General features: G+C 45.6%; 1 protein-coding gene across 3 annotated transcripts in view; it reads right to left on the reverse strand.

The window, feature by feature from the left end:
* Pcsk6 (proprotein convertase subtilisin/kexin type 6) overlaps window positions 1-27,472 on the reverse strand; it is a 191,113-nt gene that overhangs the window by 112,684 nt on the left and 50,957 nt on the right. For all 3 annotated transcript variants that reach the window (XR_007973956.1, XM_052161235.1, XM_052161242.1), the window contains exons 3-6: window positions 15,926-16,030; window positions 15,259-15,402; window positions 13,969-14,045; window positions 11,443-11,531 (exon numbers count right to left, since the gene is read on the reverse strand). Coding sequence is in view for 2 of the 3 variants with exons in the window: in XM_052161235.1 (XP_052017195.1) it covers window positions 11,443-11,531; window positions 13,969-14,045; window positions 15,259-15,402; window positions 15,926-16,030 (415 nt within the window). In the remaining variant the exon portion in view is untranslated. The remainder of the gene's footprint in view (window positions 1-11,442; window positions 11,532-13,968; window positions 14,046-15,258; window positions 15,403-15,925; window positions 16,031-27,472) is intronic.

Raw genomic sequence — 27,472 nt, forward strand, 5'->3', positions numbered from 1 at the left:
GGCATCTGTGGTCGGGACGCTAACACTCTAACACTCCGCATGCCTGGAATCTGGATGAAGCTTTCACTAGCTGAGACGCGAGAATTCTAACACAGTTCACAGAATTTGTTTGAAGCTTTCTCCCTTCCCAACTGTAAATCCCACAATTTTATAGGAATCTCGTCAGAAACCCCTTTAGAGTAAAATGACATATCCTCACCTAGTGGTTTCTGATTAATCCAAAAAGAACAGAAAAAAAAAATCTTAGCAACCCTTTAAGATGTAGTGCACAACTCTACTGTTCAGCTGCATAGAGGCAGCTCTCCTTGAGACACGACAACCAGGCTTGCACAGGACAACCCTTCCCTGAGAAGCCCACGCCTGCTCCTGGGTTTCCTGATTCTTTACCCGGGAGCCTTTCTTTCTATTTTTAATAAACTTTTTTCACATTAGCTTGTCCTGAAAACCCTCTCTTCAGCATGGCCATCTATGTAGAAGTTGAAGTTGTGTGTGACAGCTTTGGAGACACTAGTAGCCATATGTTCCCTTGCTTTAGAACAGCGTAATCTCACATTTGCTTCCTGTACTATGAAAAAGGACTCCCCAGCCTGCTTGGGTGACCTCGAGGAACGGTGTCCCTATCCCTGCTGCCACGGACATGGCCGTGAGTCTCAGGCTGGCCTGAGCTCTCCAGCCTCAGCTTCTCAAGGCACACTAACCACACTCTGTTTGCTGTCTTCACCTTTTAATCTCATTTAGATGAAGATGATGGAAACTGGAAATAGACAGAAGGGGGAAAAGGGAATACAAACTTCTTTCTCTAGCATAAACACCAGGAAAGGGGAGGCCTGGGAACCCAACGGGAAGTATTTATAAACAACTGCCCAACCACAGCTGACTGCACAGGGAAGCTGCAGTCCCACCCACAAAGCCGGGTGGTTAGCCCGACCTCTGCCCCGGGAAGACATAACAAGACCCCCCACCCTAAGGCCAGTGGTGCCAGAAAGCCTTAAGAAGAAGAAAGCAGGGCTTCTATCATCATTCCAGTCACAAGAAGGGCTCTTCTCATGCAGTCATGAAAAGTCCATTGCTGACCCCCAGTCAGGCAGCATCCAGGTGCTCCCCTGCTCTCCCCTGGAGGTGGATTAGGAGACGTGGTGAGGAGTGGCCACACTAATGACATAATCCCCACAGTAATGTAACTGAATCCACACGGAGAATAGCGTTCCCGTCGTGCCCAGGACTATGGGAGAAGCGTGGATGCCCACACACATCCGCCCTAATGAGGCAGTAGCCCAGCCCTCCCCGTGGGAGCCAAGCCATGGAGAAAGCTAAGAAGGAAGGCTTAGACCAGACTAGAGTCCCGACACAAAATGCACAACTTTCTAATGGAAATCACACATCAGAGCAAGTACAGGTTCATGACGGACATGATGCAGCTGCAAAGGAATGGCACAGTGGAACAACGGACTGAGAGGAGGCCACGGTAGAGTGCCGGCAATCTCAACACCAGCATGCTTGACGCAGATGACAACACCTTAACGAAGAAGTGGAAATCATCAGCAGAGAGCTAGAAGATGTAAGGTACTATCATCAAAATGACAGGCGCAGTGAATGCAAGGCAGGGAGGGGGAAAAGCATGGCCTGCAAGACGGACTCGTAGGCAAAGGAAAAGGACTAAAACGAAGATCTAATATTGATGTCACCAGAGTTCATAAAAGGGAGGCCGGGGAAGCACTCAGAGAAGTAAAAGCTAAGGGCTATCCAAATATTTAAACAGATACAAAATTACAGACTTGCTGGGCATGGCCTCTCCTCCTGAGTTTTCTGTATCATATTTCATAGCTGAGGAAAAATGTTGTGTGGTGGTCCTGATATGTGTATGTTAATAAATATTACATAGGGGGAGAATGGTGAGGTAGAAGGGAAGGTGGGGGCCTGCACCTCAGCCAAGCTGTGAGATAGTTAATTATTCATCGTCTGATCAGTTATATGTAATTTTATACAGTAAAATAGACCATAGATAAATAGAATTGGAATTTAAGTAATAAGTACCTAATCACCCTTCAGTGAGACAAAGAAGAAAGGAAAATATCGCATGTCAAGCACCGAGTGATGAAATATGAAGAGCAAGTCCTGCTGTTGTAGACAAGCGGAGTTCAGTTCCCAGCACCCACATCAGCAGGCCGACGGCAGTCCAAGAAATTTGACAACCTTTGTTAAACTACAGCGGTATTGTATCAGACGTACAAATCCACACACAGACATATACATAAACACATAGTTTAAAAAAAATTAAAGATGAGGTGTTAGACGTAAGCCATAACATATCAATAACAAATCAATAATGACATTAAATATAAAGTGTTCAAAATAAAGTAATCATGGTCATAGATTGGTAGTGTGGGTTTAAAAATTCATGGTTGGATATATATTCTTTCTCTACAAATATGAACATAACCAATCTAGGCAGGTTTGAAGAGAAAAAATAGACCACACAAGTAACCATGAACAGAGAGCATGAATAACTGTACTGTCATCATAGAAAGTAACATCCGATGTGGGGGAAGGGACAGAAGATAGACCGTTTATCGCAACACTGAATGGTACAGACTGTGGGATAATGTTTTGAGACTTGGGTTTGAATTTAAAATCCCTGCACCAGGCAGCTGTTACAATAATCACAAACTTATAGTGGATAGTGTTACCACCCACAAGTCCACACAAGACTAGCCTGGCCAATTGCCATGGACACAGGAGGAGCTCACGGGACCCTACCCCTCCCTGCTGAGCGACTGGAACATTCTGGAGAGGGGAGTCTTTGTTGTCAGTGGATAGTTCTGAACTCATGGTCACAGAGATGTCCCTGGCTAAATTCAATAAGCCACAGAACAAAACCAAAAGACATGAATGTAGGAAAAGGATTTGTAGGGAGAATTGTGAGGGTGATGGGGGATGAGGTGAATCAGAAGGCACTGGGTATATAACTTGATACCAGTCTGCTTGATCCATCGAATGAAACATTTCAGAGACTTGCTTATGATTTTTGTAAATTAAATCTGTTGACAATTATATGTAATATATAATATATATTTATTATATATAAGTGTCAACAGATTTAATTTATATTAATATATTAAATATATTTATATATAATGATATATTCATGTATAATATATTAATGATATATAAGAGATTATCAGGATGCATTTTATATACATACATATATGCATATGAAACTGTTAAAGAACAAATTTTAGCTTCTAGAAATGTTTCATTAGATGGATCAAACATAGTAGTTACAAATGAGGATGTGTGCAGATACCTGGAAGGCAAGGTAATGGGACCAAGTATCCAGTTTTATTAACAAGACCATGACATGGGTTGGGGAACATTCCCTTGGGTTAGGAAGGGCCACCATGCAGCTGCTGGTGTCTGTGGCTGCAAGAGATGAGACCCTGAGTGACCAAAGCTTCGAGGTTTTCAAGAGTTTAAGCCCAATCACATATTGTTTCTTGCATAAAATTCTTTCATTTGTGAATTAAGTTCAAAAAAAAATACCGTGACGCACAGATCAAACACAAGTGTCTTCAGACCAAGGGAAGCTGGTGGGCAGCCACCCCTGGCACTCTGAGGGTTTTGTGGCCCCTAACGCAAGAGCTAAACACCAGAAACTGAGAACCAGAAAGATTTATCCAGCTAGAAAGTTCTATAAGTCTTTTCTAAATAACTCCAGGATTAAAGAGAAAAATCAAGTTGAAATTTAGAAGTATTCAGAAACGGGGTGGAAACCAGTGGAAGCCCCTGCTGCCAAACCTGAAGACCCGAGTTCAATCCCAGGGTCTCATAACAGAGAGACAACTGACTCGAGTCTTGAATCCTCTGAACCCAGCATGTGCTGTGGCACTTCCACGCCCACCCCCATATCACACACACACACACAAAGATTATAAATAAAAATAACAAGTAAAAGGTATTCAGAAATAAATAGCAATAACAGCATGGTACAATTAAGCTAGTGATGGGGTCAGGGAGAACATGTGGCTGGCATTCATTCATTCATTCATTCATTCACTAGGGCATAGAAGACCCTACAGTTAGAAAGCTAACAAGTGTTCCTCTAGGAGCTAGGAACAAACAATAGTAAAGGTAAGATAAAGAGAATTACCAAACAAGGTAGATATTCATGAAACAATAAAAATTGATTAAAAACAATTAAGATTTTTAGTTAAAAATGTAGTTCTCTAAAGAAAACCTCTTTAAAAGAAAAAATTTTTTTCACTGAGCCAGGGGGAAAACGGATATCATAAATAAAATTGGGAACAACAACTATATAAATCTAGACAAGCACCTTTAAATTATGAGAATATGGCATTAAGGTTATGTCAGACTTGAACCTCCAGAGAAATGAGTGATTCTGTAGAAAACTCTAATTACCAAGGTTTCCTCAAGGAGAATAAAAAGCCCGCCCAGACAGTGACTGTGGAGAATGACTAGTCAGACCCCAGCCAGACAGTGACTGTGAAGAATGACTAGTCAGACCCCAGCCAGCCCCAGACCACAGGGCCCTGATATGGCAACTGTTCAAAGCAGTTCCCTGAGGCATGCCTCTAGACTACCCCAAGTGACACCCAGTCAGGAACCATGGTCTAATCTATCCCACAAACCAATGCAAACACACACACAAACTATCAACAACTGCATGGGGCAGTATTCTGAGGGAACACTTTGGATTAAATTTAATGCTAAGAAGGAAAGAAAGAAATATATGAATATAATTTATTACATTACCCAGACCAAATGGCACACGTGAAAAAGAATGTAGTCATCTCCACAGATGCCTTCTAAAGGAACATCTAACAAAATCCAATATCCTCTCCTCATCAAAACGGTCAGAAACCCAGGAATAAAGTACAATTGCTTCAATTTGATGAAGGCCAACAACCGGAAATGAACAGAAGACAGCCACAATGATTTAATACTATTCCTGCATGCATGAGACACAACAACAGAACCCATGAACCTCAGCCATTCAGTAATTATCAGGAGTCCATATTTACCAGCTTAAGGTATGAGAAAGAAATGAATTACTGATGTTAGAGACAGCCCACCACTGTCTCACAGGTGGCTGCTATTTACATATAGAAAATCCATAAAACCACATAGCACCAACAGCATCCAAACAAGGCAGCCAGGAAAAAAACACTGCCTTTCCTATGCTCATTTCAGTAATATATACTATATACATTAGTATATGTATTAATCTCTATTATATATAGATTATAATCTATATAATATATAGATTATAAATACATACTAAATATCAACCTAGACATAAATCTAAGTATGAACATTCTATATGGAGAGAGTGATACAGCTTAAGGGAAGCGTTGAAAAAAAGCCTAAAACTATAGACGCATAACATATGCTCCTGGGTGGGGAGACTCATATTGTAAGGATGTCAGTTCTTCCCAGATTAATCTATACTTTTACATGCAATGCCAATCAAAACCGCAGCAGGAATTTTCACTGACAGGAAAACTCTCAAGTTCAGCTGAGAGAAATAGTTGGGACATTTTTGAAAAAGAGCTATAAGAGAAAATTCATCCTGTTAGTTATCAGAAAGTCCCAAAACTAACCAAACAATAATGATGGTGTTGGTAGACCTTAACTAATGAATTTCAGGGAGGAGCCTGTGCACACAGGGGGAGCAAGGTAGAAAGGCAGTGTGCACACCAAGCTGAAGGAGAATCTGAGGGGGCTGGCGGCAGATTCTCTGCCCTACTCAATATTCACAGAAAAAATTCCATAGGAATCAGGAGGTAAAAATTAAAGGTAACTCCGTTAAAGCTCTTGGATAAATTATTGTCCCCAAACTACATTTCCAGAGGAAACACGAGAGAAACAATTTTATTTTTCATGGGCTTTTCTTAAGCTAGATCCCAAACTCCAGCATCATAAAAAGAGGATAAACAAATTTGACATTATAAAAATTTCATCAGGTTTTTATTGAAATGTTATACACGGAAAAAGAACACAAGTCATCTGCGTGTACCTCTCAAGACCTTAATAAAAAATTAAAATCTTCTAAAATGAAACAATCAGAGACTACTGATGAAATGCACCACGGGTTCCCCGCTCTAAAAATGATGTCTCTCCCGGTCCCGGGGCATATTAATCTCTCCTGAACATGGGTGGGAGACCCAGGGGAAATATGGCCAGGGTCTGCTGATGACTGGGAGAATTTGTTTCCCAAGATATAATTTGGATAGATCCACTGTTTCCTTTAGTTATTTTTATGTGGTAAAACTTACAAAAATCTCACAATTTTAACAAAGAAAGTTGTTAAAATTTACTACATATGAATAAACAAGCAGGTTTTTTAGTTTTTGTTTTTGTGTTTTTTTTTCAAAAGCCCATCTGTGGTGATTTTAAACTATGTCATTTTTCAAAGGTGCAACCAAATTCCTCTCCTTTGGGGTATGTAGTGATGCACTTCTGATAAGCACAACATGGCTGCAGAGATGGCATGTAACCTCTGCGACTAGATCATAAACGACATTGAAACCTCATGATGTAAAACTCAGAAAGAGTTAATAAAAATAAAGACACTGTGGCAAGACGGTTATTACTCTTTTCAATCATGGCACATGGTGGAAACTATCTCCTGTGCTACGGGGATGCTCAGGCCACCCTGAAGAAACAGATATTCTGAGAAACCAGTGCCCCCAACACAGGCTGCCAGGGAGCTCAGGCCTCCCACCAGCAGCCTAACGCAGCCCACCCTGAGAGGAGCGCAGACACGGCCAACTACCTATCTTCCCCTTGAAGAGTGACTGAGCCTGAGCCATTTGGTGTAGCCATGTTCTGCTAAATAACAGCCAGTTGCTGCTTAAGAAATCTTAGTTTGAGATGGCTGTCATGTGGCAGAGGCTGACAAATGTGAACTCTACTAGTTTAAAAATCTTTAATATGTATACATACATATATACATATCACATATGTATATATGCATACACATACATATTTACATATGTGTGTATATATGTATGTGTGCATGTATATAAATGTGTGTGCACGTGTGTGTATGTATTTGTGTGTGTGTGTGTGTGTGTGTGTGTGTGTGCATGAGTTCTAAGCTTTGGTTTCAGTAAGGGCAGAGGAGCTCGTTGCAGGCCACATTTCACAGATAATAATCACCGACCCTGGGAAACATTCCACTTTTAAGGGCATTGGAAAGCAACCAGAAGAGGGCAGAGAGAGATAGGGATTTAGTGGTTTAAAGGAAAGCATTATCTTGGGTGTCTAAGTTTAGATGGATTTCCGTTGAAGTCAATTGTGAAAGACACAGATACTGAGAAACTAAGAGAAGGAATCTCAGAAAGGACCCAGGAAAGGGCATACTGTTCACGCTCTCTGACAGATCCCTGAACATGTTGTATCTAGGCAATATTCTTTAAAAAAAAAAAAAAAAAACAAAACAGTCTAGGAGGAAGACAACAGGCACAAGCCTGAGCAAGCCAAGCGGAGGTCCCAAGCACACGCCGCACCCCAGGACTGCAGGTTTCCACCGAAATACCAAAAGCCCTGCTACAAGAGCAAAAGCTACGCTCCTGGCAGAGAAGCCTGTGAAGTGATGGAGCAGTCTTTCAAAACTCAAATTTATATTATTGCTATAACAACATTTTACAGTATCCAGAAAAAAAAACCCAACCGACTCCAAATGCTACAATATAGATTATTTTTATTGTGAAATAAATTTTATTATATAATGATACAATAAAAATAACTAAGCATGCAAAATAGAAGAATATGTAAGCCACTGTAAAGAACAAATTAATCATTAGGGACATAAAAATGACTGGGCTACTGGACTTAGCACAAAAGACTCTGCAGTAACTCTATCACACCAGGGTGTTTACGATAAAAGATACTTATACAGTGACGTTCCGGGAGCCTCAGGAAGATTTAGAGATGGCTACAAATAAGATAGAGCAAACTGAAAACAGAAAAATACAATAACCAACACTTTGTAATAGCGTGGAATTAAGAATAGACTGGATGCTGTAAGAAGAAGACATAGCACCAACCGTCTAACAAAATTTTAATATATGAGGTGTGGAGCAGTGGGTGATTCCAAGTAAAAAAACACCTAAACACGGACTTTTTTCTTTAAATTGTGTGTGTGTGTGTATGTGTGTATGTGTGTGTGTGTGTGTGTGTGTGTGTGTAGTTCTCAACCTGTAGGTCACAACCCCTTTGGGGTCAAATGACCCTTTCACAGGTCCTACATAGCAGATATCTATATTACAATTCATAACAGCAAAAAAATTACAGTTATGAAGTAGCAACAGAATAATTTTATGGTTTGGGGAGTCACCACAGCATGAGGAAATATATATATGTAGTTATGTATTTTTATATAGTTATATAATTATATATTATATATAAATATTTTATAATATATTATATATACCATATAAAATTATATATAGTTATATATAGTTATATGTATGTTATATATATTATATATAACTATATATTTTATAATATATTAGATATATATACCATATAAAATTATATATAGTCATATATACAGTTATATGTATGTTATATATGTTATATAACTATATACAATTATATATAGTTTTATATAGTTATATATGTGTGTTATATATGATATATAACTATATATTTTATAATATATATTAGATATATACTATATAAAATTATATATAGTTTTATATATAGTTATATGTATGTTATACATATTATATATAACTATATGTTTATAATATATATTATATATACTATATAAAATTATATATAGTTATATGTATGTTATATATTATATATAACTATATATTTTATAATATATATTAGATATATATTATATAAAATTATATATAGTTTTATACACACACACACACACACACACACACACACACACACACACACACGGTCATAGCACTCTGAAAGTCGAGAAGCACTGGTCTAAAGAGACAGCTAGCATTAACACTCTAAGATCAGCAAACTCCAATCTGGAAAAATAGAAAGAAAATGACACAAAAACCTGCCATGGTTATGAAAATATAATAGTTTTTAAAAAACGTCGTCAAGCTTCCACAGAGGAGACCACACAAGCGCAGGGCGGCAGTCAGGATGGTACCCGGCTCACCCTCAGAGAGAGCGGTGGGCAGGAGACAGGAGAGCGACATCTTTAAAATGTTGTGCCGGGCTAGAATCCTGCTCAGCATGGCCTCTTTCCAAAATGACGGCAAAGATCCTTTCAGAGCCAGGAATTAGATCTCACCAGGTTTTCCTCTGACCTCGGTATGCATGGGCAGACAACCCATAATAAATTAATTAGGTTTAAAAAAAAAAACTTTCAAATAAATTCTAAGAGAATTTCTCACCAGAATACCTGAACTTAAAAAAAAAACAATTAAAAGAGAAATCCTCTGGGTCCACGGACTTCAGTCCTAGTACTTGGAAGGATGAGCTAGGATAATGGCCGTGAGTTTGAAGCTAGCCTGGGTTACACACAGAGCTCCAGGCCAGTTTAGGCTATCTCAAAAAATAAATTCTTCAGGTTGAAAATAGAGAAACCACAAAGCTCAAGAAATACTCCATACAAGGGCACATTTATGTTTGTATGAGCTGACGTGAGTATTTAAAACAAGAATAAGAGAAATAGTCAGGTTATACACACCTGTGACCTCAGTACTCACAGGACAGATTGCTATGAGTTCAAGGTCAGCCTGGGCTACATAGCCAGATGTGTGTCAAAACAAAAACTAAGAGGGCAAGGAGTAATAGCAGTGCGCACACATCAAATACATGAAAACTCCAGCAAAAAGCACGAGGGTGTCAACTGAAATAATCTGTTTTGATTCAAACTTCGCAAGTGATTTATTATGACTTTTTCCAGACAGACTGAGGCAGGTTAAGATACACATTTTACTCTCTTGAGCAATGGCTAGGGGTGGGGGTGGGGAACAGACATAAAAAGGTCTAGCCCTGAGCCAGGCATGGTGGCGCACGCCTATAATCCCAGCACTTGGGAGGCAGAAGCAGGTGGATTTCTGAGTTCGAGGCCAGCCTGGACTACAGAGTGAGTTCCAGGATAGCCAGGCCTATACAGAGAGACCCTGTCTTGAAAAACAAAAAGGAAGAAAGAAAGAAAGAAAGAAAGGAAGGAAGGAAGGAAGGAAGGAAGGAAGGAAGGAAGGAAGGAAGGAAGGAAGGAAGGAAGGAAGGAAGGAAGGAAGGAAGGAAGGAAGGAAGGAAGGAAGGAAGAAAGAAAGAAAGAAAGAAAGAAAGAAAGAAAGAAAGAAAGAAAGAAAGAAAGAAAGAAAGAAAGAAAGAAATTCCCTGCCTTGTGTGTGAACACTCAGAGAGGGGGTGGCTGCCCTATGTCTGGAGCGCTCCAAACACTCCCCTGCCCAGTGTCAGATGTCAGGAGAGGGGCAGGAGGAAGAGGGGTCATCCATATAGGTAGAACTGGAAGTATGACTGGAAGCTTTGGAGGCTCTGGCGGTCATGTGTTCCTTGACTTAAGGACAACACAATCTCACACGTCTCTCCCTGTATTCCGCCCACTCCTTGTCCTGTCCCTACAGTGGAGGTCCTCGCGGCTCCACATCGCTTCCTTGGCATGCTGTCTGCAGCCATGCCTCCAGGTCAGGTTCCAGCCATGCCTCTTGCTTGTACCCTTCCAAGCTCCGGCTGCCTGCTTGTTTCAGTACCTACGTGCCTGACGTCTAGGCAGTACTATTCACCCTAAAGGCATGCCAAGCTCCCGGAGGCTCCTAATTATGTCTGGCATCTTCTTCTCCCCCTCAGTGGCTGCCCAGAATTACACATGCAGTACGTGCTTGAAGATGTTCAAAGATTTAATTTTTAAAACACCCCTGCTCCTGGCCCTACTCGGGAGGTACTTTCTCTCTCCAAACTCTGGGAAGCTGGGAGCCACAATCTGGCAATGAAGCTAGAGGAGACCCATCCAAGGACAGCAAGCTGGACTTGCGCAGCTCCTCTGGGCGGGTCTTTGTAAGCATTGCTTCCACTGACCTCATCCACCTGCCTGACCCCAGAGAGTCTCAGAGGCCCATGCTCTCAAATGACCCTAACCAGACGAACTCCCCGGGAATCTGCAGATCTGGTTAGTCGGTCTGGGGTGAAGCAAGGAATCTGCATCTCTAGTAGATATCAGAAACCGCCAGACCAGGGATCTGGAGGAGCGAGGCTTGAACAACCAAAACAGTGGGGTCTGCTCATTCGCAAGTCCTACCTCGAGACCCTCCTATTAGGCCGGCTACCTGGGCTGTGGCACAGCTGGCATTGCCGCTTCAGATCAGGTCTATGCCCAGGTCACGGGACACGAGGTTGCTGAACCCCGCAGGAAGGGTGTTCTCTACCCGGCCCTTGCCCCTCTGTGCCCAGCTCTGTGTCTCTCCTTACCTCCTATCTTTGCATTGTATGCTATGCCCACGATGCAGTAGGAGTTGTTGGCCGAAGCAGCGACTTCTCCCGCACAGCGAGTACCGTGTCTGAAGCCGAAGAAAACAGAAACAAAGAAAGTGAGGCCCCGGCCCAGCAATTAATGAATCCTGTCTACCACTCGGCATTTCTGCAGCCAAGGTCAGCTATCCCTCCCTATACCTGAGATGCCAGCAAAGCCCCTCCCCCTGTTTTCAGCATATATATTCAATCAGGCTTGGCCCCGCCCTCTCCGCCGGCTGGAGATGACAAACAATGGTTCCCAGGATGTCCCTTCTAGGATGCCTCCAATAGACCCCCAGTCAGAGCTGCAGCACCTGCTGCCAGTGTCCATGGCCCTGGGCATCTTGGCACTTGTTACTGATGTTCACAGAGCTGCGTCAGTTCTGTGCCTCCTGTGACTGAAGCTGTATCATCTGGCACACACAGGTGCGGTGGCGTCAATGCCTCCTGCCTCACCAATACAATCCAAAGAAACCCCTGCACTTTTGCCTTGGTTCCTTGTGTCCTGACAAGTTTGCTAGCTTGAGCAGACCTCTGTCATTTCCACAGCTGTTTACCAGGAGTTAAGAGAGGATGCTTTTTCGAATGCTCAGCAGAGGCTGAGGCAGTGAGGAAATGAACGGAGAAACCAATGGCTTTCCCCAGGAACGAGCCTATCTTCTGATGTGCCACGCTGGGTCCTTCCCTCTAGCAGTTGGCCTAGTTCTACATAGTCCGTCTGCGAGGAGAGACCACGGGGGACTTGGACTCGTCTATTCAAATGTGCAGCAAACTTTAAAAATGGTCCAGGGTCTGTATGCTAGACCCTTTGGAAAGGAGTCATCTGTCATTCGCTGCAAGTCTCACAGCTCCAAAGCCGGGCCTGCTCTCAGGTCACACAATGGGATTGGGTTCTGCCCTTCAAGGGTCACTGCATGGAATATAGATCATGCTTCTCCCCCGCTGATGTGTGACCAGGAAGCGGGCCCTGTGCCCCAGGCCTCCGCACTGCCTGATGTGAAGAAGGGCACCTTGGGACGTGAGGCAGGAAGCAGTGAGAGCCTGGGAGTCTGGCATCTGGCATGTGGCACACAGCAGCAAGCAGTCCTGCACCGCACTGCGTGGAGCCCAGGGCATGCTAGCTAGCGTATTGCTGGAGTCTGGACCTTGGGCACCCTGCCCCCGGTTTCATGTGTTAAAGCCTTAGTCCCACGGTGGCACTACTTTGGGGAGCAGTATCTTTAGCAGATGGAGCCTTAGGCCACTGAACACGTGACCTGAGTGGGGCTGTAGCACTCAGACACGTCCCCCTTCTCTTTTGATTTTCTGGCTTCCCTGATGCAGTGTCATGGCTGCTGTATGTTCCCATCATGGCTCGGGCGATGGACCAACTGATCATGCACTGGGGCAAAGTTGGGAGCTGAGGTAAATCTCTCTCCATCTGTTTGTTTGTTTGTTTGGTTTGGTCTTTCTTACACTCTCCCTCTTCCCTCTCCCCTCCTAACTCTCCCCGCCACCGCCCTTCCTTCTCCCCTGTTTCAGAGATGCATTCTGCTCTATGGTCCAGCCTGGCCTCTAATTCCTGGGCTCAGAAGCACTTCCTGCCTTCCTCTTGAGTCGCTAGGAGCAGAGGCGCACGCCACTGCGTGTCCCTTCACCTTTTCTTTCTAAGCCAGGGATTTCCTTATAGTGACAGAAAGTTGACTAACACAGAGAAGCAGCTTGGGAGGACATATACAACTGTGCTGTGTCAACACAAGAGAGGAAGAAAGAGCTTTTGTTACTTCCCTCTAAATATCTCTGGAAGAATGAGAAGAGTCAAGGGAGTCGGGCGTGCTGACAGAGAAAGGGCAAGCAGACTCCGTGAAGGAAACGCAGGAACAAGCCAGGACTGCCATTTAGCTTGCATAGGTCACTTGATCTCTCCAGGCTATCTGAGGTGGAGACTCACAGTGTAGCTGATCCCCACCTGCACCTCACTTAACTATCCCAACAGCCCTTAAGCTGGGGACATCATCTGTGTGGAGCAGCTCCGTGACAGAAGGACTGTGTCAGCAAGGTTTCTCAAATGAGCATAAACAGCCACAGCCAGTGGGTGGTGGGAGAAGGGGGATTTGAACTCTGTTTGTCCAGCGTCATTCACGCCTTTCCACCTCACTCATAAGGTCAAAAGCTCAGGCATGTGACACGTGTGTTCGGACAGACCAGACTGATGTCTGCACACAGTCACAGAGAGTCCAAGACAAAGGTTATCCCACAAGTCTGGAAACAACAGTGTTTCACCCCATTTCTGGCTGGCCAGCAGAGGTGACAATCCTAAAAGAAGAGATTAACTCCACGGAAGCCACCTGAGCCCCAAGAGCTGTGGTGGAGTGACTTCTGAGACCTAGCCATGCCCCAGACAGCACCCAGGCAGGTGGGGTACCCAGAGCCTACAACTTCTGCAGGGCCCCTCTTTGCCAAGAAAGGAAGCTAAGCCAGCACAGCAGCCACAAGACGACATACTTGTTCTCGTTGCTGGCGTCATATCTCGGGGATGGGTCGTAGTCGTTTCCGTTGACATCGTAGCTCGCATAGGAATCCTAGGAGTTAAACCTTGGTTAGTGAGAACTGGAGTCGCAATATTCAATAGCGCTGCTTTAAACCATCCCTCTGCCAAGCTTAGAAAATGGAGAAAATCACTCCCGGGATTGCTCTGACTGCAACCACCATCCTATATACTTTTCATTGTGGTGAAATATACGGGACATAAAACCCTACCATCTCAACTGTTTTTAGATGTATGGTTCAGTGCCGTTAAATCCACACAATTTTTTGGTGCAATTACCGCTGCCATTTATCACTAGGACTTTTTCACTGTGCAAAACTAAGGATCTGGACTGACGAAACGCTAACTCCCCACTCCTCCCAAGCCCCGGCCACAACCATGGCTTTCTTTGTCTCACAGTGTGGCTCCAGATGTGTCTCAGAAGAGGGATCACTCAGTATTTGTGTTCTGTGACAGCTAATTCCACCCAACATAAGGCCCTGAGGCTTGATTGGGGCATGTATCAGAATGTCCTTAATTTCGTATTTTAATGCGCAAGGTTCTCTTGACATGTTTGTAGTAAAGGTATTCATATCAATTTTCATCCTCTTTAGAAAATGTTATCACCAAGTTTTCCAGTGTTAATGCGGTCTTCACAACTCATCCCTACAGGCCACATACTGACCTCAGAAGTGGGTTCTGTGGGGTTACTTAGCTACTTTTGGCACCTGGGTGTCTTAGAGGATTTAGTTCATTTCCCATATTTACTACATGCTGGGTTCTCATCTTTATGTGTATTAACTTATCTAGTCCTTACAACAACCCTCTAAGAAGCAGTGTGCTGAGTAGCCCTATTTTACAGGTAGTAACACTGAAAAACAGAGAAATTAGGCAGCTTGCCTAGACTCTCAGGCAAGTCAGGAGAGGATCTAGGGTACTCTGGGTCCAGAACCTGTGTTTTAATCCTGCTAACCTGTGTTTTCACCCACAGGCTAATATGCATGTGGTGACCACCGCCACATCCCTGTTTCTATTCTCTAGGCTACATTCCTGGAAGCATGTGTCTCAAACACAGATACCTGTTCCTCTGCGAAGCCCTCCCTGGTGTGAGGAAGGGGTGGCAGAACGTTTGCATGCCCCACCCTTCCCAGTTCGATTTTCATTAGTCCCTGACTTAATGCATTTGGGGAAGAGGAAAGGCAGTCTGCCTGTATTTAATAACAGATGTAGTTAAATCCCATGTGTGCCAATCCCGAGGCTGGACTTACGTAGTTGGGGGCCAGGTCTGGGTGATTCCTTTCTATGCCGTCGTCGAGGATGGTGACAACCACGTTCTTCCCCGTGTAGCCACGCTTCCACGCCGCCTGGACGTTCATCTCTGACCGACAGCGACTGTTCTTATCAGCACAATGCTGTAAGCACAGAGGACATGAAGCCCAGGACAGACACCTCTGAAGCTGAGCGGCCCCAGAACACCAACCCAGACACTCCTGATGCCAACAGGGCACACATGGCAACCCAGTCAGGGACTGCTGTGTTAGGAAGCAACGAAGGACAGTGGGCGCCACCTTAGAAAAGACTTTCTTATATGTGGAGGCTCCCTGGTCTCTGCATCTGACAAGGTGAGTCCCTATGTCACTGTCCCCTGTTGGGGACACCATCCGAGGACGTTCACCTCTCAGTCCATTCTACAGCCAGCATCAGAGCCCCTCCCTCCACACAGAGCCCTCTCCGGATCCTCATGCAATCTCACACAGGCCCTCAGCTAGAGCCGTGGTTCTCAACCCACAGGGATCACATATAGGATATTTACATAACGACTGATAACAGTAGCAAAATTACAGTTGTGAAGCAGCAATGAAAATTAACCCACTTCAGAGGCACAGCATGCTAATGTCCCAGAGATGACAGACAGAGGCCCCGGCACCTACTTACCATGTACCACATGTTGGACCAAATGGGATCATTGAAATAAAGAGAGTCGCTTCGCGCCTGTCTCTTGACCCTGCGTTTCACTTCCTGTTGCTGGAGCCATTTTACCTATTAGAAAGAAAGGCAGATATTATTTATTAAAGGTGCGATGTTTCCATGGCTGAGGTACTTGCTATGCAAGCCTGACAACCTGAGTCTAAGCCCAGGAGCCCACAGTAGAAAATAAACCCAAAACCACACAACAGCTCCTATCTGTAATCTCACACCTACAGTGAGCTGGGGAAAACAGAAGCTCGAAAGGCGGGCTAGCCTGGAGCACATAGTATGGTAGCAACAAGGAGAGCAGAAACAATGTAGAAAAGGAGAACCGTCCCCTGACTTCCATGTACACACTAGTGTGAGTGCATGTGTGTGTGTGTGTGTGTGTGTGTGTGTGCCTGTGTTTGCTTAGTGGGTAAAGGCACTTAGCTAGCAAACCAGAGGAACTCACAAGAAAGTCTGGAGTTATCCTCCATAGTTATCCTTCAGTCTCCACACACGCACTGGGTGTGATGTTCGTGTATGGATGCACACAAACTAAACATAGATAGATGATTGTGATTGATAACAGAGAGAGATGGGAGATGACAGAGGAGAGATGAGTGACAGACAGAGCATTTAGTGACCTCCCAACCTCAGCCTCTTGTAGGCACCATAGGTTTCCTCTTGCAAGATTCTGGGTCATGGCAGGTGACCAGAATAGCGTGCACCAAGAGCTGCTTCGACAACATTCGAAAGCCGCTGGCTTATTATGAATGGTGGTGAGGGTGGTGATCACACCACACTGACAGATTTTGAAGTTATTCTACTAAAACCAATAGACTGTGACAGAGCCAAAAAAAAAAAAAAAGGACAAAAACAGCTGCTGTTGCAAAAAACAGAACACAGGCGTGGAGAGGGTGAATGAGAGAGCAGAGAAGCTGTCCAGTCAGACTGGGACCAGAGACGCACGTCTAGTGAGAACATGAGTAAGCAAACAACCACCATAATTCACGTACTAGAGATTGGGGACGGCAACTAGAAAACATGTACAGAGAAAGATCTAGAAAGGGAATCAGCAAAGCCACAGCAATTCTTGGATAGTGACATTATTACTAATTTATTTGCCTTCTTGATCAAGCAGAAGTTTCAAAGGTGGAATAAATAGCATAGAAGGCCAGTGATCTGGGACCCCAAATGCCTGGAATAAAACTTGGCCCCACAACTCGAGGTGCCTCCTGAGCTTCGGTGGGCCTGTCTGTAGAGAGAGCCTATCACCGTGAGTTCTAGGGCCCACCGTACGTACAGTGTGTATGTACACAACATCCACACCAGGGCCCAGCATACAGCACACACCCATTGCTCATGCACAGTTTTCCACTGCAGAAACCTGGTCAAGAACCCAGGGCAGTACAAGTGTTTTCTCTGGCCGTGCTGGGTGGTTGGCCCCTCAATGATGCTTGCAGCTACGGTCCAAGCCAGTGCTGAGGGCCAAGACCAGAAAGATGAGAATGTGCTTCCTGAGAGTGTGGGGCCGCTGCTCTCAGGAAGGCTGGAGCCCATTCTGGGGCTCCCACCCAGCAGATAGTGAGGTCACTCAACACAAGGCAAGCTGCCTATAGGAGCTGCCATAGACTTGGGAGGAAAGAATAAAGGACAAGGGAACTCGCAGTTACTTAAAGGCTGGTCCTGGAAGTTAGAATGGCTAACCCAGAGAAAGCAGGGAGGGAGGCCCCTAGAGTCAAAGGTGAGCTCCCCTCCCCCTTCTCTAAGCATCAACTTCTCCATTTCCTGAAGGAGGGAGCACAGTGCCCTGGCTGGCAGTCTCATAGGGTAGACATGGATGCCGAAGCTTCCCTGGTATACAGAACAAAACATGCAGAAAGAAGTACCACAGCCTGCCCTGCCACTGATATCATCTGTCTGTAAATCATCTAGGCACTAGGTTTATTAGAAACCCTGCAAGAAATCTGGATGTGGGCGACACACCCAATCCTAGTACCTGGGAGGCAGGAGGTTCATTTGATGCAAATCCCAGGCTAGCCAAAGCTACACAGCAAGGCACTGTCTCACAACAACAACAACAACAACGACGATGACAACAACAACAAAGAAACCCTGAAAAGAGCTCGAAATCCCTTTTGGATTAGACATTTTAAAAAGCTTCAGTCCCAAGTCCTAGGTGATTTATACGCCCCATAGAAAGAGACGCCTGCAGAAAATAAAATGAGAAAGTGAGATGTTTTGGTCATAACACCCACTGATAGCACTTTACAGCTTCCCCACATATGTTACCAGAACAAAAAAGCGCTACCTGGTATGAAAGCTGTAAGGCAGCGTGCTTCTGTATCTGCTTAACACTTGCTATAAAACACAGAGCTCTCCTCAGACTCTGCACTCCCCGGGGTGATTCCATCTCTCCTGCCATGCTGACAGCCCAGAGCCACAGTACCACCAGGCCTCGATTGTACTCTGAGGAGGGAACTGTGCTGTCCCTAGCAAGAACCAGCCTATGAGTTGAGCATCCCAGCTCAGCTCCTGATGTTGCCGGGTTTGGGGTGGGGTTTGGGGGGAGAGCCCTGAGGGTAGCTGTGACAATACTGGATCCACAGCAGGACTGGGAGTTCCCAAGGGCATAGAAGCTCTCCCTGCCCTCCCGTCATAGACCTGCTCATTAGACGCTTCTGTCCATGACCAAGACAGTGTTAGGGCAATGAAACCAAACAGCCTGGGTTATGTGCCCACTGTGGGAGTGTCTAGGGTCCAGCTCTGTTGACAGGGACTCAGAAGGTCAGCCTAGTCAATGGCTAATATGGCTACTGCCTAACTCCCCAGCCATCTCTGGGAAAATGCAACAAGATTTCTCACTTCTTGACCATCCTAAAGAATAAGCTATTTCCTATCCCATCTTCTCTGCACAGTGGACATCACAGAGTCACACAGTCACCTGTTCACTCAGCAGAGTTGTGTAAGAGCATTTCATGTGTTCAGTACTAGGTTCTGGGGAGATGAAGGTAGATACACTTGGTTCCTGACCACAGCCAACACCACACACCAATGCGCCACCTCAGCCAGGCTCTGTTTGGACGCCCTCCAGTTGGAGCCCAACAGCCGTCCGGATACTCTAAGAAATATGCTCACATCCCGAAACCAAGTATGGGGTTGAAGGTTCATCGCTCCCATCAGACAGAATGCCCACCCATCCATGCAGAAGGGTCCTTTCACACAGGCGTGCTCATGACTGTCATTACATCCATGGCCGTGTGACTTATAGCAAAGGACCATATCACTGAGGTCTCTAACATATCACTCATGGAACTGATGCTTCTGTAGAACTTGGAGGCAACTGGTGAGAGCCAAGCGTAGGCAACCTGTCTTTGGGACTCTTTCCCCTGCATATGCAATTATCTGTATTAGAAAAAGCAACATGAGCATCTCTGTAGGATTACCTATGGTCCCTTGTGTTGGTTTGAATGTAAATGTCCCCATGGGTTCTGATGTTTTTTGTTGGTTTGTTTGTTTTTTGGGGGGTGGGCTCCAGTTAGCTCTCTTTGCTTCCTACTTGTAGCTTCCTAGTACAGCACTCGTGCCTGCCTCTTGCTGCCATGTCTGCCCCATTTTGGACTCTCAAGCAGCTCAAACTGTAAGCCCCAAAAGGCCCTCCCTTCTATAAGCTGTTAGCTGTGGTATTTCATCTCAGCAACAGAAAGGCATCTATCTAATAGAGACATGGGTACCAGACTGCTGCTGTAAGGAACCTGATTGTGCTGCTGCCATTTTGAAGGAACATGGAAGACTTTGGAACTTGGAGGGGGATAGAAAAGAGATTAAACGCTGCAGGTGGAGCTTAGTGGGCCTTTCCACGGGGAGCCTGGAAGGCAACAGTGCTGAGAACCATGAGGACCATGATGATGTTCCCTCATGGAGAGATAACAATACCAGAAGCTGGGCTAGAGTCCAGTCCTATGATAACGCAAAGAATCGGGCTGCTTTCTGCCCTTGTCCTAAGAACTTGCCTGAGGCTAAATTTTAAAAAAAGCAATGGACCAATTTCTTTGGCAGAGAGGATTTCAAAGCATAACGTTGAATCTATGACTTTAGGCACATCTACTACGCTGGAAGAAGGGCTGTAAGGGCTAAGGAGGGCCGCATCACTAAGGAGAGGGCCGACCTACACTGGAACAAAAGGAAGGATGTCCTCAGTGGGGAGACCCCACCCTGCCAAGCTTCCAACTGGTGACAGAGAGCCCATGGTGTCTTCTGTTCTAAGAAGGAACCAATACAAAATGTGAATGTGATTCAAGGGGCCCAGGAGCCATCCCAAGCTGACAGCCAAACAAGGCAGCACCCCCCATCTGCTGATGGCTTTAGAGACATGAAAGACTCAGGAAAGTGTCACAGACTCCTCCCCTGTGGCTGCAGAGAGCCACTGGGGCACTGTGTGGCGGAGACTGGGGCACTGTGTGGCGGAGGAATCTCTCTGTGAGCACTAGAGGGCAAGAAGCTATGAAAGGCCATTTTATAAACCTGTGAAAAAGAACCCGGGGCTACAGCAAAGATCCCAAGATCCTGGAAGATACAGGAGACGGTGTAGCTGTTAGACATCTACCAAAGGCAGCAGCAGACAGCATGGAATCAGCCCAGAGCGGAGTGCATGTCAGCGGCAGAAAGGCCTAAAGCAAAGAGCCTTGTAAGCCTTTGATATAAGGAGAACTGCAAGGCTGTGTTTGCTTTGCTGGGACCCGGCTTTGCCATAGCCCAGCAGTCTTCACTGTGCCCCCATTCCTCCCTTAGAGGGTGGGAATGCATATTCTGTGCCATTGCATGTTGGAAGTACATGATTTGAGCTTTGATTTTACAGGGGGTTGCAGTTTAAAGATTGCCTTGAGTCTCAGAAAAGATTCTGGACTTTTAAGCTGTGAGAAGACTGAGAAAGACTATGGGGACTTTAAAAGTTGAACAAAAAATGAATTTTGCATTATGATAAGGCTGTGATGTGTCTAATACACTCCCTCCTAAGAGAGCCAGTGCACACAGGAAGTCTTCACAGCCTCAGCCTTGGCTATCACTTCCCCCTAAAGCTTCATTCATGGTCTTTGTACCAGATGCCTTATAGTATGAGGTAGCCAAGCTGTCTCCCTGTGAGAAATGTATGACAAGAAACAACAGTATGTACTGATTTATCTTTCACATTCACAGGTAAGAAAATAAGGACTTGGAAAATAAGTCCTAAACTCAAGCAAGCCTATGTCTGAGTGACCATGGCCTCCACGTCTGACTGCATGGAATTGGGGCTGCTATGGTTTCAAGTACGGTAAAAGCATGGTGGCCAGACTGGGGTGCTGCTAAGAGATGGTGTAACCTTTAAGAGGTGGGGACTTGGCTGGACTGTAGCTGAGTGGTAGATGGCTTGCCGAGCACATACAGGGCTTCATCCACAGCACTGGGTTGGGAGAGCGGGTTGAAGTTATGGTCTTCATCACTTTCGTGGGGATCTGTGTCTTTTGAGGGAATATTGGCCTGGACCTTCCTCCCTGTCTCTGTTCTCCAGCTGCCATGTGGAGAGTCTGCCTTCTCTGTCCTGTTTCCTTTATGATGCTGTGTGCTGCCATAGGCCCAAACCAATAGGACAGTGGTTCTCAACCTGTGGGTAGTAACCCCTTCGGGTGGAGGGTAGAGGGGTCAAACAACCCTTTGATAGGGCTTACCTAAGACCAAACAAGATATCATAGATATTTTACATTGCAATTCATACCAGTAGCAAAATTTTCAGTTAAAAAATAGAAATGAAACTAGTTCTCTGACTGGGGGGTCAACACAACACAAGGAACTGTATTAAAGGGTCGCAGCAGTAGGAAGACTCAGAACCAACGCAACAGGACCAGGCAACTAGGAGCTACAACCTCCAAAGCCGACAGAGCAAGCTTTCCTCCTTTGAGATCAAACGAAGCTACTAAAGTAATGAGTTACGGCATTCTCACAAACGGAGCATTATGCCTTGTTCTTGTTCATCCCTCTACCCATTCTTCCTCTCTTTAAGGTCATTTATCTCAGGTAGTTGTCATCGTGATGAGAAGATGAACACACTTCAAACAGTGGTCCAAATAGCCTCTGCTGCCCGACAGCTGCCTGGACAGGGTCTATGTCCTGTCTCCACTGCATTTCACTGTGCTAGGCAATGCCTGGAAATCAGATGGAGTTCATTAATATTTCCAGGGTGAATAAATGAAGCCATAAATCAGATTTTAAATATGAATATGCTTCAGGCTGTATATAAGGAACAATTGCAGACTTTTAAAAACATACTTCTGAATTGGAAATATGATTTAGATAGACTTCTTTTCCTTTTGAGACAAGGCCTCCCTACGCTGCACCTGCTAGTCTGGAACGCACTCAAGCTCAGGCTGGCTTTGAACTCACAATCCTCTACCCAGTCTAGTAACACTAGAACCCAGGCATGCTCTGGCATGCCCACACCCAGCTTGGTGACTACTGCATGACATTTGTTTTGTTTTTGTGTGGAACAGCAATAATAAGTGATTTGAGATGGGAGCAAGGCCACTAAAGGTCACCTAGCCATACAGCAGTCCTGTAACCACAAACAGGTAGGAAGCGGCTAGAGGCCTTTGAACTTTTCCCTTTTCTCCATTTCTGTTTGTTTCCGGCTAAGCCTACACCAGAATTACCCTACAGAGCTCTTTGCTCTGGGAAAGAGTTCTAGGCGTGGAGGTGTCGTGGTCTTCCCAGGATCCCACGGCCAGTGGCCCTTGCATGTGGCCTAGGGTCCTGGCAGAGCCTCCCCTCAGCTCTCGGCTTGGCTTTGCAGCACGCATCCGACTTTGTTCTAGAAGTCAAGTTAAAATCCAGCCTCTCCGGCTGTCCTCCTGTGTAAGATGAGACAGAATTTAGAGACAGCCCCAGGAGCCCACACAAACAAGCTGAGACCTGGAGGCAGAGAGAGGGCTGGGGTGGGGAGCGTGGGAGATTCTGAAGGGAGTGCAGCTAACACCCCGCGGGTGTCAAGACTCATTGACGCTGCCTCCTTGTTCATACAGTCCCAGAGCAGCTGTAGCTGCTTCCTCTTCTGTGAGCCAGAGGCGCGCTGCCAGACTAGAAGCCTAGTTGACACACTGGTCCTGGGTGTCATAAGCAACAAAGGGCTGTTTTGAAAAATCCGCCCATGTGATGGTGTTGACAAAGAGAGCATAAAACTCTGCTTGCTTTGCTGTTGAGCCCTTTCCTGCCCAGAAGGGTTTGGCTATGTCCTCAGACACCCCAGCAAGCTTCCTCAGGGAGCCCCCTTTCTATAAGGGAGCTTAGGGTCCATCCACAGTGTGAAGACAGCTAAGGTGACAAAGGACATTCCCAGAGTCCTCTGTACTGAAGGCTCCTACAAATCCTATCAGGAAGAGGGACACATTGGAACCAAGCTGGTTAACTTTTTAAAGCACTCAGAGGAGGGTCTCTGTTGAATCTTGAATGGATTCTGTGCTCCGTACACAGCTGTATCCAATGCAAAGGAGACAGCTCCTGGCATCTCTCCTTTCCCTGGGCCTTTTCACCTCCAAAAAAGAGAAGCATGCTCTAGGGCTGGAGAGGTGGCTCAGTGGTTAAGAGCACCATCTGCTCTTCCAAAGGTCCTGAGTTCAATTCTCAGCAACATATGGTGGCTCTCAACCATCTGTAATGAGATCTGACACCCTCTTCTGGTCTGTCTGAAGCACTCACCTACATAAAATAAATACATACATACATAAAAGTATGCTCTAGTCTGTAAATGTAAAAGGACTTCTGTGTGGTAAGGAAACCCGGTTACACACTATGCAAATCAGTAGAGGAAGTCAGAGGCTATGTTCCCAGGGTCTAGGAACCATCAGATCCCAAAGCCCTCCTGCAGAGGGGAGCGGCTGTAGGAAATAAGCCTGGGTAGACAGTCTGACACCCTGCTGAATTTCCAAGTCATAAATGTGTGTGGGCCAGGCCAGCCCATCTCTGAGCCTTTGTGTTCAACGGCGTGGTCACGCGTAGTCTCCAGTGACAGCTGCTCCACTGACCAACGTTCAGCCTGCTTGAAGGACAAGAGGCTACATGGAGAGGTAAGTGAGGACAGTCCTCACCAATGGTTGCACCCCCTGAGGGGGAGTGAAGCCAGGCTCTTGTTCCTAAAGGAGAGGAAGGAGTCCTGGGCTTCTGGGAACCTTAGGGAAAGACTCCAGGAAAGGGCATGTGCTTTTGCTCTACAACTTTGAGTGGAGTGTCACAGGGGCCTCATTCCCACAGCAATTAGGATCATGAAGCAAACACTGAAGAGACAGACCTCTGCCCCCCCTCCTCTTCTGTCATATACATCACTAAGACATAAAAGGAAAAGCATGCATTTTTACCGAAGGAGAAAATTTTAAACATTAAGAAACTGTGCTTAGGCCAGGCAGTGGTAGCGCACGCCTGTAATCCCAGCACTCTGGGAGGCAGAGGCAGGCGGATTTCTGAGTTTGAGGCCAGCCTGGTCTACAGAGTGAACTCCAGGGCAGCCAGGGCTACACAGAGAAACCCTGTCTCCAAACAAACAAACAAACAAAAATAACAACAACAACAACAAAACCCAAAAAACCAAAAAAACAAAAAAAAAAAAGAGAGAGAGAAGAAACTGTGCTTGGTCTGTACCTCCATTCTGCTTCTCATTCTCAGGTGCTACCCACAATTCCAAGCAGACTAAGGGCCCCTTGTTTGGAGTGATGGCTCTCTCTAGGTAAGGCTTTGGTGTCCCCTGTACTATGTTCCCATCTGCATGTCCCTGCCTGGTCCCCTCAGTGATGGAATATTCTGAGAAGACAGAGATGCGCCACCCTCTCTAGCTCCTCCATATCTCTTAACTTCCTCTGCCTGTCTCCTTTTGTCTCTAAAGAAAAAGGGTTGTCTGGTCACTTTGACAGTTTACACTAAAAACAATGTGCTATGTCAGATCAAGGAAATACAACTCATGGATTAAATGAAACAGTGGCAGGTGAAAGCAAGGCTCATGGGGACAAAGGGGTTGTCTCTGCGTGTGCAAGGCATGGGAGTGACAGCTGTCGTCTCCTTAGAGGGCAAGAAAATGGTGTGTGTAAGGTATGGAGTGAAGTGACAGTTGTCACCTCTTTGGGGACAGGAGAACTGTGTGTGCGAGGCATGGGAGTGACAGCTGTCACCCCCTTAGAAGACAGGAGAATTGTTGCCCTGGGTTACTGGCTTCATCTGAGCTGATCTTAGTAGGATGCATGAGCTCACCTGCAGTGGTACACTTCCTCTGCTTGGGGTTTGCATGGAGGGAATGCCAGGTTGCTATGCCAACTGTATATCGCCAACAGGAAAGCCATGGCAGTAGACAGTGGGAAAAAGTTAGGAAACCCAGGACATACAATGTTTCCTAACTCAGCCTAGAATCCTACCATCACTACCCTCTCACGTCACCAAGGAAACAGAGAAGCAACCCTCCCCTCTACACACACACACACACACACACACACACCGCTTCACCTGCAACCACAGAAAAACATTATAGAAGGCATTTCTTGAATTCAGTTTGGAAGATCCTGGCTTCACCAGATAGTCATATGAGCAGTATGTTGGGGTGGGGGGTACGTTAAGAAATTGAAGCTGTCCATCATTCCCAAGTTCCTTCTCACTTTGCTGAAGGACACAGACAGTACAGTTTCCCCACTGTTGGTCACTGGCTTAGTCACTGAAAACAAACAAAGCCTACAGCCACAACCCAGTTGGGTCGATGGTTATGACTGAATTGTGTCTCCCTCTAGCTCAGTGGTTTTCAACCTTCCTCATGCTGCGACCCTTTAATACAGTTCCCCATATTGTGGTGATCCCCAACCATAAAATTATTTTTGTTTTTAATTCAAAACAAATTTTTAATTAATTTTGCTACTGCTATGAGTCATAATACAAATACCTTTGGGTGGTCTTAGGTGACCCCTGTGAGGGGGTCACTTGACCTCTGGCTGAGAGCCACTGCTCTACTTTATGTTAAATCCGAACCCCCAGTATCTCAGAATGAGACTGTGGGCCTCAAACCCACAGCCTCACACATGTTAGGCAAGTGCTCTCTGCCACTGAGCCACACCCCAACCTCTGGAGACAGTCTTTAAAGAGACAAATTGAGTTAAAGTGAGGTCATTAGGGTAGGCCTTCATCCGTTATTACTGATGTCCTCATAGGAGATTAGCACACAGATGTGCACAGAGGGAGTCCATGTGAGGACACAGCAGGAACACAGCCATGTGTAAAAAGACCTCACAGAGACACCCAGCCAAACCTTCCCCTTCCCCTCCTGGCCTCCACAACTGTGGGACACAGGTAGGTATCTGTTATTCAAGCCACCCAGTCTGTGTCCCTTTGTCTGTCACAACGACTCTAGCAGACACCGGTCCACACTTCCTTGTCTATCATTTTGGTTTCAGCAACATGTGATGAGGCTTTCCTAGCTCAGCTTCCCATGTGGGTCTTATGATCACAGAATCAGGGTGAACCGCAATTTATATCTAAAGCATTTAGATAGAAATCGGTTGATATGTAAACGAAGACAGGTAGCCATTGTCTGCACGAGCCTGCTCTGTGGAAATGGAGAGACGTTTCAATAAACATTTATTCGGCATCTGTTAGCTTTTACTGGGCGACTGCTGGGCTTGTGAGATGTGGCCTTGGCTCTCAGCAGCTTTGTATTGTGTTGGCAAGGAATCCTATTTCAGTGACCAAGCTCCTCTTCCCAGGGGAATCCATCAATCTGGTTGGCTTGCCTTCCCATTGCTCTCCATTGGCTCTATCAGTCGTAGCACACTAGATACGCACCCTACCCCCTCACCCCCAGCCCATTCTAGAACTCAGGGATACCCTATGCAGCTCCCTGCCACTTCTGTTTCTGTCACTGGCCAGATCCTAAGCAAACTACAGATAGTGATTGCTGTTGCTATCGAATACTGTGGTGTGCACCCATTCCAGGCTAAATCTATAGCACAAATAAACAACTTGTAGGAAGAGCAGACTATGCCCTGAGGATGTTGACTGGCTCCCTGGTAGCGAGGATATCTGAGGTCAGAGAGAGGTGGCAAAGAGAAAGATAGAGAAAGATAGGGAATGACCTGTGCAAACGCTGAACAGCAGAGAAGTATGAGGTCATCAGGGAGGACTAGGAAGGTTGATGTGGTTGGGGTGGGGGCACAGGTGGTGGGAGTACAGCCCACAAGGGACAGTGGCAACAGGGTGTTTCATAGACCCCCTTGGGAGTGGAGAGGTTAGCTGTGGGTCAAAGGCAACAAGGAAGCTCACCAGAGGACAGCCTGGATAACAATGCTGTAATCCAGGTGAGAAAAATCAGGACGTGGACTGGGCAATACAGGAAGAGGGCTAGCCCCGACCAGTGAAGCTAGTCAGGGGGGCAGCTGCCACTCAAGCCAGAGAACACAAAAGAGAACCTCTCTTTGGGGCTGTGAGGCCTTTGATGTTACCAAGGAGAGCCAGATACGCAGATAAAATTATAAAACA

The sequence above is a fragment of the Apodemus sylvaticus genome, chromosome 1, assembly GCF_947179515.1.
Source record: "Apodemus sylvaticus chromosome 1, mApoSyl1.1, whole genome shotgun sequence".
NCBI classification, from domain to species: domain Eukaryota; kingdom Metazoa; phylum Chordata; class Mammalia; order Rodentia; family Muridae; genus Apodemus; species Apodemus sylvaticus.